Source organism: Narcine bancroftii, chromosome 6, assembly GCF_036971445.1.
Source record: "Narcine bancroftii isolate sNarBan1 chromosome 6, sNarBan1.hap1, whole genome shotgun sequence".
NCBI lineage: Eukaryota > Metazoa > Chordata > Chondrichthyes > Torpediniformes > Narcinidae > Narcine > Narcine bancroftii.
In genome coordinates, this window is record NC_091474.1 from 206,583,356 (window position 1) to 206,602,789 (window position 19,434).

General features: G+C 38.3%; 1 protein-coding gene across 1 annotated transcript in view; it reads left to right on the top strand.

The window, feature by feature from the left end:
• The window catches only part of mdn1 (midasin AAA ATPase 1), a 228,121-nt gene that overhangs the window by 7,315 nt on the left and 201,372 nt on the right, over nt 1-19,434 (top strand). Inside the window, exons 5-13 of the mRNA XM_069887323.1 lie at nt 577-769; nt 1,684-1,893; nt 2,407-2,538; nt 4,095-4,198; nt 5,324-5,435; nt 9,213-9,397; nt 11,267-11,348; nt 12,014-12,109; nt 13,079-13,191. Of these exons, the coding sequence (XP_069743424.1) occupies nt 577-769; nt 1,684-1,893; nt 2,407-2,538; nt 4,095-4,198; nt 5,324-5,435; nt 9,213-9,397; nt 11,267-11,348; nt 12,014-12,109; nt 13,079-13,191 (1,227 nt within the window). The remainder of the gene's footprint in view (nt 1-576; nt 770-1,683; nt 1,894-2,406; nt 2,539-4,094; nt 4,199-5,323; nt 5,436-9,212; nt 9,398-11,266; nt 11,349-12,013; nt 12,110-13,078; nt 13,192-19,434) is intronic.

Sequence of the window (19,434 nt, forward strand, 5' to 3'; positions counted from 1 at the left end):
AAATTTGATGTGAGGGATCTCTAGGTGTGTGGTTGTGCAAACTTTGTTAATGAGCAAGTTGATGAGCCACTGTACTGCAAAAAAAAAAAGTTGGTTACCCACAGTGCTAAATTTAATAAAGTTTGTGTTTCATCCAAAGAAAAATCATAATCATTGTTTGCTCTTTGAACAAGTGTCCAATTCTAATCATCTCTCATTTCTTGATGTTTAATACAGGTTGCCAGTAAAAATGCAGGAGGATGTTCTAGTATTGATGTGGAAATTAAGTGCACAAGGCTTTGCTTTTAGTCAATTAACAGTATGAAAAATTAAATATTTGAAATTGGTCGTGGAGCAAGTTGGCAAAGTTTGCTGATTTTTTTTTCCCTTGGAAATTGTGTTGATTTATAAAGTCAGGAAACTTCAGATAGTTTAATTTTTGGTATGGTGCAAGAAAAACCAATGTTGTCCATTGTAATGGACAGTTTTTGGGGAAAAGTTTGATGTAGATAATTCCCATTTTTAAAATTGAGCTGCAAGTTCCTTTTTTAATTTGTTCTTAGCAGTACAAATACCAAATTTTCTCTTGTTTCAAAGGTTATTGGAGGATGACCTGTGGTTGAATGTGGAGAAAGCCTTGGTTCTGGCAAATACAAAGACTGGTCTGTGGCAGAGAGAGAAACAACAAAAATATACCCAAGGACACATTCTGTCTGGAGATCTGTCTGAGAATGTTGTTGCAGTTTGTGGAGTACTGTTACCACGGAAGCATCTTGCCCAAAAGGACCAGGTTGAATGTTGAATTTGTCATCTTTACCTTTTTAAGGGAAATAAGGGTATTCCATTGTGGGGATTGTGTTAGATTTTGCCAAGTCAAATTGCTGACATTTAGGCAATGCCATGAAAATAATTTAATATTTGTGACAATTGGTCCTGCAGTTTTTATAAATACACATTTCAGCAAGTAGGTAATTACATTTTGTAGTTCATTATGGTATTAACCAGCAGAAGAGTTAACTCAAAGGTTAAGCCTGTTTTGTCCCAATCTCCTGTTAACAGACTCTTTTTCTATTTAATGGTGGTTGCTCTCATTGATAGGGTTCCTCTGCACAAGTCAAATTCTGATGTCTTATTGAATGGACAATTTTATTTTTGTTTTACTTTGATGATGCTCAGATGGTTTATTTAAGCACCAGAAATGTCTTTTTTGATCTGATTTCTGTTGCAGTTGACCTGATTAAAAAAATTTCACCATTGGGCTACTTAACCCATTGTATAAATTCTGCCTCCTAAAGAATTTGCCTCACTTACCAGTAATTTGATGCCCATGTTTCATAGTGCACGGAGGATTTATATGCATTAAGTTTATATGCATATTGTTTACTCTTTACTGCCTCAAAACTCTTATCAACTTTTTCTCCAGCAGACGGTCAATATTGCTTGAAATATCATTTGTATAATCATAAAACATTGCAGGTTATTAGTTTTTTTTAAATCATAAGTGACTTTACTTGTTTATGTGCAAAGTAATGATTTCATGGCATGAAGTTACAAAGTAATTTTTTTGTTAACCTGTAGCTTTTGATTTCTGTATGGGAGGTGATGTCAGTTTTTGGTGCAAAAGGACCAACGCATTTTAACACAGACTATAATCATGTAGATTACTTGTAATTTTTTTTTCTCTCCCCATTTTTTGTTTTGCAGAGCATTAATAAGTCTCTTGTGTTAGTGGCTTCAACTTGTGGTTACCTACAGAACTTGGCTATGGCGGTAGCGTCCCAAAATGCTGTGTTGCTGGAAGGACCAATTGGCTGTGGTAAAACTGCTTTAGTCGAATGTTTAGCAGCAGTTACAGGTCGTCAGAAAGCTCCTGACTTCTTAAAAGTACAACTTGGAGACCAGACTGATAGTAAGGTATGTTTTTTTTTGTGTAGTCATTGTTGAGTTTTTTATTCCAACTTTTGTTGATCTTGGCCTGACTTCCTGAAAGTCCATCATTAGTCTAATTTTCTGACTTGGTTGCAATGAACAAATTTTGTGAGTAAATCACATGTTGAATTTTGTGTTGCAGCTCGGCCCAATTTTTTTTTTAAATAGTCAATAGATCCCAATAATTTCTCATCAGTCCGCCTTGGATGTCTTCATCGCCCTTCTGCAAATAGGAACTTGGCACAGATAATTTGCCTTTGTATTTTTTTTTGTTTTGAAGTTATGCTTGTGGATGACAAATCTTGTATTTTTCAGCTTGTGGTTATAAAAATGACAATTATTTCAAAGTGAGTTCCTTGAATATGCATAAAAATGGGGATGTGTGTTTTTTTTTAAATTTTGCATTTGCTGTATGTTATTGGAGAGGATATAAAATATCCTGTTTTAGTAAATAATTGAACCACTTCTGTTTCATACTGCTAGTTATTTCTGTTTCAGATGTTGCTAGGAATGTATCGCTGTGCAGATGTTCCAGGGGAGTTTGTTTGGCAGCCTGGGTCACTGACTCAAGCTGTGATGAATGGACATTGGCTTCTCCTGGAAGACATTGACTATGCGCCTTTAGATGTTGTATGTATTACCTCAATAATATACTTGATTAAAATGGTTTTGATTCCAGGAAAGATTTTTTCCTTCAAAGTTAAATAAGATGGGGTTTGGTAGAAGTGTGCAAAATTAGGACTAATTTAGACCATAAGAGAATGAAAGCAGGAATAGACTACCTGGCCCTTTAAACTTGCCCTGCCAGTCAATGCATGGCTGATTGCCCCAGCTCTTGTCCCCTCTCCTATGCCATTTTCTCCCTTGTCCTCAATTCCCTGATATTTCAACTATTTATTTGCCCTTTTTACATACCCCCATGATCTTGCATGCATAGGCAACTGGGATTGAGAATTCCAGAGATTAATGATCTTTTTGTGACTTGTTCCTGTGTACATTAGTGTTCAATCCCTAAGATTGCAATTACATCTCCTGGTTCAAGATTCTCCCACATCTGGACATCTCTTTTTGTGACATAGTGGGATATTTGTGTTTGAATAAGATCAACCTTCTAAACTTTTAAAGAACATAGGATAAGCCCTCTCATTTCAGGAATTGGCCCAATAATTTTATTTTGGACTGCCTCCAATGCTAGTATATCCTTTTATTTTAGGAAGTGTCTGAAACTGCACAGTGTTCCAGGCATAGCCTGGCCTGTGCAAATGGAAAACTATTCCCATAAAAAGGCAGTTCAAGGATTGGTGTTGTATTAAAACTTCAGGCATGAAGTACCATTTTGAAAAGAACTTGAGAGACTTTGCAAGGCCCTGGGAAAAGTGGGTGAAATAAGACAATTATTCTGCTGTGAGCCTACAGGTTTAGTAAACCAAATGACTTCTGTGTTATGAGTTCTGTCATGATAAAACTTGCCCATTTTATATTTGCAATTTGCCATTTAGTGTACAGAACTTTTAATTTTAATATCCTGTTAAAGTGCATCAGTGAAAGAAATCTGCACTGCTAAAATATGTAATCTTTGGGATGAGACAAAAGTTCGATATGTTTTCTCAGGCAAGTACAAAGCATTTCAATAAACAGTTTCAAAGAAAACAAGAAAAGTTACCCTGATACCTTGGCCAGTACTTGTCCTTCAATCAGTATCACTAAAACATCTGAATGCAACTTCTTTTGGGGTTTCCCGAATTATGATAGTGACTTAAACAAAAAGTAATTCATTAGATATAGAAAGTTTAGGATCTCTTGAATTTGTACAAAGTGTGCATATGTTCAAGGTAGTATTGTTTTCTTTAAGTGCAGCTTGTGCAGTTTAAAAATATGAACAAGGCAATCATGTACATTGCGTTTTTTTTTCCACCCCTTAATAAACTGTCCATGGTTGAGTAATTATTGTGCCACCTGTATGCCACTGACAAAATACAGGTGAGGTTTGTATCCTATCTTTTGAACAGTGAATTACAATTGGGCCATTGCAAACCTTCATGCTTGCTAATGGATCCAAATAATGGTTGTAACTTTAAATCTGCAAGCCTTTTCTCATTTAAAACAATAATTTAAAAAATAGGAATTTGTCTCCTTGGCAGTTCATCATTGGGTTTATTACTAATTACATTCTTTCTACACTGCAGATATCAGTGCTGATACCTTTGCTGGAGACTGGAGAGCTGTTGATTCCTGGGCATGGTGAATGTATAAAAGCAGCCCCTGGTTTCCAATTTTTTGCAACCAGAAGGTTGGACATCATAGCTCCATATAATTTTTATAGACTTGATCATCTTTCTAATGCAACAAACTGGTTGACTGTTAGTTAATAGGAATAAGTTTTCCAATTTGTTGCATTTTTATAAAGCTCAAAGTTCTTTTTTTTTAAAAAAAGAATAGGCTACAAACTTGTAAATGTGTTTATTTCCAGGCTTCAAGATGAATTGTTTATTGTCACAAGTACTAAGATACAGTGAAAAGCTTTGTTTTACATGCTATCCTGAGAGGTCAGCTCATTTTTGAGCACAGCAGGTTGTGCAATAATAAAACAAATCAAAAGTTCAGGCTGAGGTGTTCCATTAAGTCCAAGCTTACTGGATGTTGTCATGATAATGAATATGTATGAGATGTACCAGAAGTCGCGTGGTATGAGAGAGAGATAAGAACACAAGCAAGAGAACAAAGGAGACGGGAAAATAAAGCCACTGAGAAGTTTACCTGATAAAACTTGTGTTTAATGTTTTATTAACTTCACATTTCGGGCCACAAATGTGACAGATGTAATTTTAGAAAGATGAAGTGCAGCCCATTAAAAAAAAAAGTTGTTAAAAAAGAATGCAAGGCCGTCTTTTATGAATGATGTCCTTTTTAAGAGTCAAATAACTGCAGGAAAGAAAATGAATCTGGAAGTTGCTGGAGAAGAGTGTGTGATGGATGGTCCTTTATACTCTGGCAACTTCAAAACTTACTTCAATGTAATTAATACTAAATAACCATGTATTTAAAAAAAAAAAACACTTGCAATTGCAAGTTTAAAATAAAACCACTTTTGTATTGCAAATATTTGAATGAGTTTCTCTCTATTTTGTATCTACTTAGTCTCCAAATTTAAACCAATAAATTGTTGTTCTCAGTACTTTTTTATGCAGTGCAACGTGCAGAGCCAGTGAGATCAGGCAAGCTGTACAATCACCACCAGAGGACTCTGGGTGTTGGGGAGGGGAGAATTTTTACAATTTCAAAGCTCACGAATGTGTGTGTTGCTAAAAGTCTTGTACTATTCATTGGGTTATGAGTGAATAACATTGCAGAAATTTAGAATCTTATTGTTTCTTTACCTACAAGTTGTTGAAATTCCAATTTGATTTCCTTTTAGGTTGTTCAGCAGCAATGTGGGTTGGTATAAACAAAATAGTCATGCAACTTTATTGGACAAACTGTGGACCAAAATCCAATTGGATAATATGAACAGAGCAGAACTAAAAGAAGTAAGTTTATTTTGCTTTCTTTTAATTTACTGTTTTGTCTTGTTTTTTCCACAAGGGAACATTCTGATTTCATTGGAGCAGATCATAGTTCTTGTTTACATAGTGTTCAAACAAACTATTTAAAACATTTTTAAATGTTCCGCCAGCTCCATACCATTGGATCCCTGCATGCACTGTGTTTATCTGCAGTGCATTCTGCAATATAAATGAGATGCCCTGAATCTCTTCTAGATTTCTAATAATTGGATTGTAATTAGCCAGTCAGTGATGCCCTGCAAATAATGGAAAATATGAGCTGGAAAGCCTCCCAAGTTGAGACTTTATCCGAATGTCTTTAAAGAAGTGACCAGTGACATGAGTCATGTGCCAGCTTTAATGATCTCAATTTGTGGAAAGTCCCATTTTGATTGAGGGATGGGGGCATTGCCGATGTGATTCTGACCCAAAAAAAAATCAAAATGGAAATTACAAGCCTGTTACTTTAACATTTGATGCAGGGAAAATGATTATTTCTAGCAAAAGTATGGTGAGGCATTCAAGTTCAAGGTAATTGGCAAAGTCAATTGGTTTTGTGAAATAGAAATTATATTTGACTAATCTGTTGGAGTTCTTTGTAAAATAAATGCTATGGATAGAGGAAAACTGGCTGATGACCTTTGCTATCTGGAAATCTAGTTTATCACAGTAAATAGAAGTTCATTGTATTGGAGTTAACAAAGGCAGTGGGCACTAATGGGCCTTTATCTGGTAGACAAAATGTCATAAATGATATGCCACAGGGGTTGGAGTCTCAACTTTAAAAAAAAATTGTTTAAACATGAATGAAGGTGGAACATAAAATGTAGAACATTACAGTACAGGCCCTTTGGCCCTTGATGTTGTGCTGACCTACATATTTCTACCAAAAAATATCTAAATCCTTCCTATCTCATGACTCTCTAGTTTTCTTTCATCCATGAACCTGTCTCTCTTAAATGCTCTCTAATGTTTCTGTCTTCACCACCATCCCTGACAAGACATTCCAGGCACCCATAACAGCATGTCACATCCTGGATTGGGTGTACACCAATTTCCCTGGTTGTACAAGGTTGCCCCTCACCCCCAACTTGGTTACTTGAATCACATATCAGTCTTAACCCTGGCATACAGACTGCTGTTAAAACTAACTAAGCCTGCTTTCAGGGAGATCAGGATATGGCAGGGGATGGAGGCCACAGCAATGCTGTGGGATTCCTTTGAGACCACTCCATCCTAACCCACCTCGAGAACAATGTCTCGTACCCCAGACTGCTGTTCATTGACTTCAGCTTGGTGTTTAATATGATCATTCCCCAGAATTTGGTGGAGAAGCTGTCCTTGCTAAGACACAACACCCCTCTCTAACTGGATTCTGGACTTTTCTAATGGAAAGACCGTTGTGTGTCTGGATCGGTAGCAGAACACCATCAGACTAAGCACTGGCATACATTGGGACTGTGTGCTCAGTCTGCTCCTGTTTATGCTACTGACTCATGACTGCAACACTAGTTCTAGCACCAACATTTATCAAGTTTGCAGATGACACAACAGTTCTTGGCCTCATCAGCAATAATGATGAGTTGAAATACAAGTAAGTGATGGAAAATCTTTGGGATGCGAGAATAGTAACTTGAGCCTCAACGTGCACAAGACAAAGGAGATAATCGTGAGCTTCAGGAGGACCTGGAATGACCATCCTGGCACTACATATCAGTAACTGTAGTGGAAAGAGTAGAGAACACCATTCCTTGGAGTCCACTTAGTGATCTATCATGGACACGCATCTCCTCACTTGTCAGGAAGGCGCAGCATCAATGGCACTTCCTGAGAAGACTGAAGCAGGCAAGGCTACCAACTACCATCATGTTTTCTTTCTAAAGGAGCTCGATCAAGAGCATCCTGGCCAGCTGTATCACTGGTATGATTGCTGTAGAGAATTGGATCGGAGGTCAGTTCATGTCCATAAGAGTGGCAGGATCATTGAGGATTCCCTCCACCAATCAATGTGATCTACTGGGATTGTTGTCTGAAGAGTGCACACAAAATCGTTGAGGAACCCTACCACCTCGCACAAAGCATCTTTCAGCTGTTCCAGTCGGGAAAGAGATACAGGAGTATCAGCCAGCACCATCAGGCTAAGAAACATCTTCCTATAGGCAGTGAGGATCTGTTCTCATCAACCATCTGAGACTCTACGATTTAAACATTTTTAATTTAATTTTGTATATGTATATTTGTCTTGCATATGTACAGTAAAATCCCTGGGGATCATGGATGCTGCATATGTGAATTTCCTGGTTGATTGAGACACCCTAGGTGCTTTCAAGCTACCTGGTAAAATGGGGTTAACAGGGCAATTTGCCCAGTTAATGCCCCACTCACAAGGCAACTTGAAAGGGTCTGACCTGGTCAGCATTGTTAAAAGTCCACCGGGACACTGGCCTACCTCAGAGGTAGTCAGAGAACCCAGTTAAACTTACCCAGGACGCGTCCACTGGCAGTTTGGAAAGTAAAATGGCTGACCCGGTTACTCCTGTGATGTCAGTACTTATGCACTGGTGTCACAGGGAAACCCTGGCTGAAGTGTCTGTGATGACCGGAGAAAGAGAGAGGTCGCTGCCAGGGCCCGGCAGTGGGTGGGGGGGGGGGGGAAGAGAGGAGTGAGGTTGCTGCCATGAGGGGGGGGAGAGGTTGATGTCATGGGGGCATGGGGGGGGGCACGATTGATGATGGGAGGGAGACTGACAGCTGGGGAGGGTTGGAGATTAGTTTGTGTGGCGCGTCACTTACCACATCATTGCAGTGGCGGGATTCCCCCTTAAATCGCTGGGTTGGCGATTTACTGGGGCCATCTCCCCTCAGCTTGAAAGGTGCTGGAGGCACCTTCGCCCCACTAATCGCACCTGGGTCCCAGGAGGGGTACCCGGGTGCTGCAGCTTTAAAGCAACTACTCTTACAATGCCTAACTAACTAATACACCTGCATTAAGAATAAGTAGTTTAAAAAGACAAAATAGAACCATATAAAATGACAGCACAGAAAACAAGTCATTCTAGTCTGTGCTGAAACACAATTTCTTGGAATATGTAATTTGGGAAAAAGTCAGTATGGAAATCCTTAATTATGTAAAGTTCATTTAATCAGTTAATTCCCATAACTTAAAAAATGTAAATTTAACTTTGAACCCTGGTCGCTGGCGCTTTAATACCGCTGCGCTAACCCTTAAGTTGATAGATAAAGCCTTACTTAATAAAGAAAAATACTTTTGTTAGGCAGTGAGTTGGAGACACTTTGAGGGAGTCGCCCCAGTGGCAAGCAGCATCATCTGACTCTTCATCCTGGGTGCTGTCATTTTATTCAAATAGCTGCTCGGGCATGACCGGAAATTTCCACTCGTTGAATGTTTGCTCCCATCTTCACAAAGTGGTTGTGTGTTAAGCTTTTATTTAAAATGTTATTTATCTTAATATTTATTTGTTTCCTTTTTCTGTTTGCTTGGGGGTGCCGGTTACTTGAATTCTGGATACCGGAGATTTTACTGTATTGCTTGGCTGTATGTGTATTCTGTCTGATAGCACCGAAGACTGGAGATAATTTGGTTGTACTTCAAAAGCAGCTGACTGGCAGTTTCTTGTAGTACTAAGGATAACAGAATATTGATCCTTTTGGGAGTATTTTTGAAAATTATTCTTGATTTTTAAAATTTGCATTTATTGAACATAAACAGTGAAATGTCAAACATCAACTGTCGTTTTCTAGGTGTTAGTAAACCGATATTCAAGCCTAGAAATTGTGATAGACCGGCTTTTGGACATTTACTGCCAACTAACTGGCAAGAAGCATCAAGAATCAGGTGGCAATCATGCAAATGTAGATTCAGATGATGGTGAAACAAAAACTGAAGAAAAAGACTTGTGCCTCGAGGGAAGAGGATTATCTTTAAGGTTTGTAACTATCTAAACCAAACAGATGAATTTAGATCTTCTGGTCGAAGAAAATGAAATTTTAATTGCCCTGTACCACATTATGAATATGCCGTTGTTTTGCAACTTTAATCACACCCTTTTTGGAGTAGAAATCTATACTGCTTCTACTTATAAAAGGAGGTCAAGAGCCAGATGCTATGCTCACATAAAATTTAAAAACTTGTCAATATTGGGCACAGGATGGAAAGGTAGTACTTTAAGCAGGTAATTTAGGAATGTTATTTAAAACTAAATCTAATGCTTATAAATTAATGTGATTGTAGCCAATGGTTTTAAATTGAATTTTTCTAAAATATGAAGTACATTTTGATAAGGGATTCTCCTGGATGAGAAATTTTGCTCTGTTTTCCTTAATAATTTGCTGATTAGTGTTGTGGAAGTTTTCTTTTGGTTTGGCATTTGGAGTTGTTGACTTAATGCGCGAATCAGATTGCACCTGGTTAAGCTAGCAGCTTCAGAAAATTGGGTGTTTTTTAGTCTGTGTGTAAGGAAGTCTCACTTTCTCTAATAATTTCTACAAATTATCTTATTGTTTATCTTAAGTCTACTCATTTCATCAGTGGTCTTGAAGAACTGAAGATGATTATTTTGGCCCTACTGGATGGAGAGTGGAGTTTGTAGGTGTGTCCGAGAGATCAAATCAAAATTATCTAATTCGTTTGTGATTTGTGCCAGTGGAATGCAGCATCCTAGAATGCACAAGGGGACTGTTGGACCCATTAATCCTTTGGATCTTTTGGATTACATAGTTGATCCCATTTTCATTTAAGAAGTTCTGCTTAATTGAAGGTGGTATTCACATCCCTATTTGCAATTTAAATTGAATCTGACCTGTCCTCCTTCAGGCATTGATTTCAGTTCAGTACATTTTTTTTGTGATTTTCATTGGCGTTCACTTAACTAGTGACCTATCATGGGGACTCAACATCTCCTCACTTGTCAGGAAGCGGCAACAACAACTGCTCTTCCTGAGAAGACTGAAGTGGACAAGGCTACCAGCCACCATTATATCAACTTTCGAAAGAAGGTTTATCAAGAGTGTCCTGACTGGCAGAAAGGATCGCTGGAGTCTCCCTCCACCCACCCCCCCCTCCCCAAATGATGTGATCTACCAGGATTGTAGTCTGAAAATGGCACACAATATCATTGAGGACCCCTCTTCTTCAACTCCACATGCACCATCTATCAGTTGCTCCTTTCAGGAAAGAGATACTGGAGTATCAGAGCCAGTACCATCAGGGTGAGGAACAGCTTTTTATGGGCAGTGAAAATGCTGAGCGATCAAAGCCATCCAAGACTCTCATGTGCACTAAAATCTATCTATTTGTATATATAAAATGCTTGTCCTGCATGTGTGCTATGTCTGGTTATGTGCATACTTTTCACCGAGGACCGGAGAATGCTGTTTCATCGGGTTGTACTGTAGTGGTGCAATCAGATGACACTTGACTAATGTTATAATATGGGCTGGTGAGCAAAATGTTTCCATCATTTTGAAGTTTAATTGCCAGAATCTCTCTGATAAACTTATTGGTTGCTCTATTTACAGATAATTAAGGAGTATGAGATTGTAAATTGGAGCCCTGACAATTAGGATGTGGAAAAACTTGACTATATAATGCATGATTACAGTGTTTTCTTTCAATGTAAGGTGATGTTTGTATCATTGATTTTAAGGAAAATAACTCCTTCTGGATGTCATTTAAAAAAAAAAAAAAAAAAATTCTGGGTGCTTTAATTTGTATAACGCAGAGTGTTCAAAATATATGTAATATTTTAATGGATTTTACAGTTTGCATGAAATTCCTTTTTTTATATTTTATCCAGAGATTTACTGAAATGGTGTGAGAGAATAATTCCAAATTTTGATGGGACATCATCTTATACTTCTGTCTGCATTTTTCAAGAGGTAAGGAGGTGGTGAATTTCCAGGACACAAACTTGTGAGGAAGGACCATATCAAATTTTAATCAGAAGTGATTACTTGGAAAAGAATGGACACATTTTTACCACCTTCAAATAACGACCAGGCTTAGTATTGGTTTGTTTTCAATTCCTTTGTTCCTCACCTTTGTAACACTGTTGTGTTACCTTGCCTACAGAATTTTTTTTTTCTTCTGTCTTTGCTGTCAGTGATTTTTTTTCATGCTATTTGCCTTTGTTTTCATTCATCCTCATAATGGAAAGCTGAGAGAGAGTTTTTTGCAAAACCATTTTAGTTGCATGATTCAATTCTGATGGCATTTTGTAATGCAACTAGCCATTAAGCTTGTCTCGGACAGCTGTGAACATGCAGGCAGGACTCTCTGGCAGGCTCGAGCAGCCATTTTTGTGTGGACTTGGCCACTTTGGATTTCAGGAATTTGGTATTCAAATGGAGAAGTTCAAGCATGGAACCATGCAGAAAGGAAAACTTATTCTGACGACAAATAAACTTGCATCTTAAATGGAAATAACATGGTAATTTCATCTGCCGATATGATGCTGATTGATCTTGCAATAATAAGAAAACATTGGTCATATTTAGTAATGATGGTGAAAAAAATTCTTCAAATAGTTTTTTTGTTGTTGCAGGCACTGGATTGTTTCACAGCCATGATATCGAAGCAGAAGAGTAGACAGAAAATGGCGGAGATTATTGGAAGTAAACTAAATATTTCCAAAGAAAAGGTATTTTTTAAATTGGATTTCCCTTTAATCCTTCATGGCCAGGTAATTGTATGTGATGTTGCTTTGTAAATATGTTATATTTGTGTATAATTTGGTGGCGGTCAGTTTTCTAATAAAGTTGATCTTTCAAACCCAAGGGATGTACTTGATAAATTTCATTTGACTATTTTTGAAACAATAGCAACCAGTAAAACTTCAGATTGTCCACTTTGCAATATATTTTGCCTTAATTTCTGTTTTTGATCTTGATTAATTAAAACTTCTAATTGTGGAATTGAAACAATTTTCTAAAAGGGTCTTTAAAGACTTTATTTTCATACTGGTTTGATTGATACCTTGTTATCATGTTCTGCAATTTTTTTTTCCAAAATAAATATTGATTTTAGGCAAATCATTTAATGTCTAATGGATTAGTTACAGCTGATTAGTTGTTGTGGTATTTGTGAAATGTCATTGTGCACGCAGGTTCAAGTTTCATTGCCCACCTACGATGGGGAAATTCATAGCAGTGATAGAACCTCACCATGCATGTTCCATTGTGTGAAGAGTGCCATGTTAGCCTGGTTGCTACAGATGAGGCAGCAGTATTGCCTGCTGTGATTATGCTATCCAGTGAGAAAACCGAGAATGGAAATTGGTGTCTATATGCACCATTCATCATTTGACTGGTTTGGAATTGTCCAGGGAAGTAATTTCCAAGTAGCAAACTTTATAGTTGGTGTTAATTTCAGCAACAATTTCTTGAGAATGGATGTAGTACTAGTTATGGAGGAAAAAAGATGGTGTGTAATCCTGCCCTGGAAATTGCAAGGGAGGTCTATATTAAATACAAACTTCTCAAATCCATGTAGATTTGTATATTTAGCTGATTATATTCCTTTGTATATTTAAAAATGAAGAGATTTTTCTTGCTTCAGTACAGCATTTAATTTTTGTCTAAGCAATAACTGCATTTTATTTATATTGCAGGCAGAGTACTTCTGTCAGCTGTATAAGCCTGCTGTTGAGTTGAATGAGGTCACAGTGACTGTAGGAAGGGCTGCTCTTTCTCGAAGAAGCAGTGATATTGTCCAGCTGCAATGGTAAGTGTTGGATAATTCAAATCTCCCAATTAGCTTTTACTGTAGAAGTAATATTAAAACCAATGGAATTCCAGTCATTTGGGTTGAACCAGTTCTGATGATAGGTCTGCAGCCTGAAATATTTATTTTTCAACAGATGCTGCTTAACCTGAAGTGTTTCCAACATTTTCACTTTTTATTTTGCTTTGCAGCAATGATTAATGAAGTTCTGTATTGTACTGTATTGATACTTGGGCACTTGGCTTCTGGTTTCCACCAGGATTCAAACTCTATTACAACTAAATGTAGCTACTTTTTAACTTGTTCCTTATGTCCTTTTCAGTAAAAGCCTGTTTTTGTAATTGAGGTAGCATTATGCACTTGCTCGAATTGGGAAGCATCCGATTTGTAAGTACGAGTTGTTTGTAACCTGGATGTTCATAACACAGGTATTGCCTGTACTCCTTTCATTGAAATAGATCAACCTGAGAACATTTTCACCTATTCCGAGTCCAGAGGACCCCAAAACCCAGCAGCAAAAGATATACACCACGACAAAGGGTTACTTAAACAAAAGTTGCTTTTAATTATTTTTGAACATGAAAACAGAATCAAACTTTAACTTATCTCTATTGACGCACTTAACCCCCTTCTAATGCTAAGCACATGTGTGTGCAAGTTCAGCAAAGTTCTTTGGTTCACTGTCCAATCTCATTGATGGTGGGCAATTGTTGTACTGTGGACTGAAGTTAACATTAATAAAGTTCACCAGGCTTTGGTGCTTAACAGGTAAATGGTTACCACTCAGAAACGTTCTTGTTGGTTTTCAGAGAGAGTTTTTCTTGTTCCAGGACATCCACAACGGATTCCTTTTTAATCAGCCACTCCAGTGTCTTGCTGACAAAACTTGCCCCCTTCAGGGTTCTTCAGATGATAACCTCTTTCTTTCAGGTCATCACAGAGTTTCTTTCTGTTTATCCTAATCCAAGGGAAACATCGGACAGCCAGGCCGGCTTCCAAAGCTTGCCAGCTTCTCGCTCTTGAACTGATCTCGCTCTCTAACTGATCTTGCTCTTGCGCTCTGCTTGCAAAGATCTCATGAACTTCCAGACAGTAAATTCTTGTTTCCAGACAAAGCTGCTACTCCCTGTTGTTACATTTGTTACCTTTTGCAAATGACAGTCCATCATGAGACTGAGCATTCTTGCAAAAGCTCCTGCAAAAATTCTGTTCTAAAGTGTTCGTGTGTGACCTGCCCTAACAAACCTTTCCCAATTTATCTCCCAAATACTTTTATATACTCTATCATACACCACATTCAACCTATTGACTTCTAATGGTGAATGCAATTTTGACATTATATTTTCCCTCCTCCACTCCTCTATCTGTTCTAGTTCCTCTCCCGCTGCAAATCTAGTTTAAACCCCTCTGGAACAGCACTAGCAAACCTTCCCACAAGGATATTAGTCCCCTACCATTCAGATCGCAAACCTTCTCATTGGAAGAGAGCCCAATGATCCAGAAACCTGAAGCCCTCCTTTGTACTCCATGTCTTTAGTCATGTGTTAAGCTGCATTATCCTTCTATTTCTAACCTCACTAGCATGTGGCATGGGTAGCAATCTTGAGATCACAATCCTGGAGGTCTTGTCCTTCAACCTAGCACTCAACTTCCTGAACTCTCCTTGCACGACCTCCTCATCTTTCCTACCCACATCATTGGTCCCTATATGGACCACGACATCTGGCTGATCACTCTCCCTCATGAGAATGCCATGAACTTGATTTGAGATATCTTGGTCCTTGTGTCCAAAGAGGCATCGTACCATCCGGGCTACTCTTATCTCTTCCATAGAACCTCTTGTCTGTCCCCCTAACTATGGAATCCCCGAACTAGCTATGGAATCCCCGAACTAGCTATGGAATCCCCGAACTAGCTATGGAATCCCCGAACTAGCTATGGAATCCCCGAACTAGCTATGGAATCCCCGAACTAGCTATGGAATCCCCGAACTAGCTATGGAATCCCCGAACTAGCTATGGAATCCCCGAACTAGCTATGGAATCCCCGAACTAGCTATGGAATCCCCGAACTAGCTATGGAATCCCCGAACTAGCTATGGAATCCCCGAACTAGCTATGGAATCCCCGAACTAGCTATGGAATCCCCGAACTAGCTATGGAATCCCCGAACTAGCTATGGAATCCCCGAACTAGCTATGGAATCCCCGAACTAGCTATGGAATCCCCGAACTAGCTATGGAATCCCCGAACTAGCTATGGAATCCCCGAACTAGCTATGGAATCCCCGAACTAGCTATGGAATCCCCGAACTAGCTATGGAATCCCCGAACTAGCTATGGAATCCCCGAACTAGCTATGGAATCCCCGAACTAGCTATGGAATCCCCGAACTAGCTATGGAATCCCCGAACTAGCTATGGAATCCCCGAACTAGCTATGGAATCCCCGATCACTACAGCTTGCCTCTTCTCCTTTCCCTCTGAGCCACAGGACCAGACTCCATTCCAGAGACCTGATCTCTGTGGCTTTTCCTGGTAGCACCCCCCCCCCCCCCAAACAATATGTTAAACTTGTTATTGAGGGGGGAAGACCACAGGGATTTCTTACACTGCCTGCCTGTTCCCTTTTCCTCTCCTGACCGTCACCCATCTATCCTCCTGCCTCCTAGGTGTAAAAGTGTTTTTGTAGGTTAACTCCTGTCTGTCACCCCCTCTGCCTTCCAAATGATTAGGAGTTCATCCAACTCCAGCTTCAGTTCCTTAACTCGACTTGTCAGTGGCTGCAGCTGGATGCACTTCTCACAGATGAATTCATCAGGGTTACTGTAGGTTTCCCTGCTGACCCACATTTTGCAAGAGGAGCATTCCCCTGCCTTGACTGCCATTCCCTCTGTCTATGACTAGATGAACAAAATATGATATCTATAAAATTTGCCCTTGTGCCAACCTGCTGATTCCTTTTTGTTCCTCGACTAGGGTGGCCCTTTCTGATTTCAGCTATTCCTCATCTCTTGCCTATTCTCGCCGAAGCCTGACCACTCTGACTCAACCCGCTCCAACGACCACTTCCTCCTTTGTCTTCAACTACTGAATTCCATTCCCAATCAACTGCTACTTAAAGGTCATAGCTGAACTGATTTGTAACCTGAACCCAATGGTCTACTCGACCTCTTCCTGCAGTCAACTTTCACCCCTATTATTAATTGTTTACACACCCCTATCTTAAAAATATTCCGGGACCCTGCTTACAACACCCATGAAGGAAGAGCTGAATAACTTTCAGAAGTCCCCCCTGTCTTTCAAATTCCAGAGGAATTATACCCAAATTAAACTAAAACTGGCACTTGCAAGTGATGTGTATCCCTCTATTTCCTTTATATGTCTGCCTGTACTGCTTCCAAATCTTGGCTCAACTGATTCCAACCTGCTTGAAATAAAGCTACCCACTTTAGTATAACTTCCCTACTTGAGTATTGAATCACCAAAGCAACAAAAAACATTGAGTGTTAATTAGCACTTGCAGTAACTGGATGCATATAGGTAATGAATCATGAACTTGGACATCCAGGTGCATTTGCAATCTCATTTAGGTAATGTACTTTTTCCTGTCATGATTTCACATTTCTAGTATTATTTTTCATTTGTCCAACATCATTCACATTATAGCCTCTTGAATTCTCTTGACAATTTATTTGCTTATCTTGTGACATCACCAAATGTAGCAATCATAAAACTTTGAACTAATTCATTATGTAACCAGTTTATAAATAAAAAATGAAAACCTGACATCAATCTGTGTGTTACACCTTTGTTCATATCTACCCAACCATAAAAACCCTTTCACCCTTGCAAGTGGTCCCAGGAATTGATGCCAATCGGCTTATAAAAGGTAAAGTGTGGAATGAAAATGGTTTCAATGCTGGCGTGAGATGATGTCATCTCACGCTGGGGATAAACTGCCTCAGCCCCTAGTGCAATTACTGGCAATCAGCCAAGTGTAGAAAGGGCAATTGCATTCTGGGACAGAAGTGACCCAAGTTTTTGCATGAGTGCAGGAATGTGAAGGAAGAAAATGCAAGTATAAACTTTGCTATAGCAAAATTGCATTGGGAAAGATGGGAAATAAAAAGCAATAGACAATTCTTCACCGGCGTGGGTAAGTTTATAGTGCAACATTTATAAAGACTGGGGGGAAAAAGTGATGGCCGACCTGACTTCCCAGAATGTCATGTGGCAGAAAAACCGCTCCACGAGTGCTCTGTATTCATCCCTTTCTCTGCCACACGGTGTTCTGGGAGGGCAGGTCGGCCATCACTTTTCCCTATGGTATTTATAAATTGTGTGCGATAGCGCTACCAACTTTTCCACACTGTTTAAAAATCGTCTGTATTCTTATTTATTGCTAGCACTTTCCCATGGTCTTGTATAAAGGCTTATGTAGGTCGTCACGGCAACAGGGGCTGAAAGGTTTGTACTGGGCTGAACATAAAGCTTAATTAGACATGATTAATTATCCATGATTAATTATCTTTAAATATAAGTTAATTCATTGATCAGGATTACCTATATGCAAGTCTACCATCACTCGATGTATCATGACGTTACCGGTAGAAGGTTGAACAGTCTTAACCCTGGGAATGGCTCCTTCCAAGTATGAATGTATGCAGTGTCCCAGTTAAGGGTGGTCAAGCAAGAACAGCAAAAACGCCATTCCTATTCCAGTACACTGAAATGGCTGCTTTAGTGATGCAAATATAAAAGGGGCTACTGTTTTCTATGAGCTATCTGTTCTTTTATTTACATCCATTTATATTATTGCCTCTAACCTGAGCATTTATTATCTGCAATGACCTTTTGGTGCAACACTTTATATCAAGTGGGAAAAAAAATTGAGATCAAAACAAAGATATTATGAATTGGGAGAGAAAACTCAAAATTTTGGCCTGGTAGTTTAAAAACAGAGCAAGAAACAAGAACCATAGTTGCAACAAGGAAAGGGAATAATCAGATTTCATATAAACCACAAGAGATTAATGATAACTTTAAGAGTTTTTATAAGCAACTATATCAATCCGAAGTCCTAGGGAAGAACACTGAAATAGATGAATTTTTGTCAAATATTGAATTGCCTCATTTGGGATTAGAAGAATAAGGTAAATTATCAAAACTCACGACTGCTTCAGAAGTCTGATACTTTAATGGTTCTACCAAACAATAAAGCACCAGACGAAGACTGATTCCCCACGGAGTTTTACAAGGTCTTCAATAGTTTACTAATTCTCTCTTTTTTAGAGGTAATAAAACAAATGGAAGAAACTCAATCTGCCTGATTCTTGTAAAATGGCAATAATCTCAGTCATACCAAAAACTGGAAAAGACCCTCTGTCACCAGCTTCATATAGACCAATAACCTTATTAAATACTGATTACAAGATAATTGCAAAATTATTAGCAAATGTATTAACATTTTTTTTTACTGCTGTTGGGATTTGTTAAAAATAGGACAGCAGTTAATGTGTGTAAATTTGTTAATTTGATTCACATGGCACAAGCTTGCAAAGATCCCATAATGGCAGTAGCTCTTGATGCAGAGAAAGCCTTTGACAAGCTTGAATGGAGTTTCCTCTTTAAAATATTGCAGAATTACTGGAAAAATTTATTAATTGGATTAAGACACTATATAATGGTCCCAAGAATATATTTCAGATTATTTTAAATTGAGTATGTCAACAAGACAGGATGTCCATTATCACCTTCCCTTTTTGCTTTAGCTATAGAACCATTAGTGGAATTTATAAAAAGACATAATGATAAAGGGAATAAAAATAAAAGATGAAGAATTTAAAATTAGATTATTTGCAGACAATATTATTGTATATTTAACATATCCCAAAAAAAATCAATAAGGAGGTCACATACCAAATTGAAAGAATATGGGGCGATATCAGGATTATAAAGCCAATACTGATAAAAGTGAAGTGATGCTAATGAACTCAGCTAATTATACACAATGTAAAAAGGAATCTGCTTTTAAATGGCAATCGCAGGCCATACGATACTTGGGTATCAGAACAGATCATTTAAATTATTTGTATAAGTTAAATTATCAACCATTAATGAAAAAATACAAGAGGATTTAGAGAAATGGAAGTATTTGCCACTAACTCTAATAAAGGAGAGTAAACTGCATTAAAATGAATATATTTCCATGGTTACACCACTTATTCCAAATGCTACCGATTC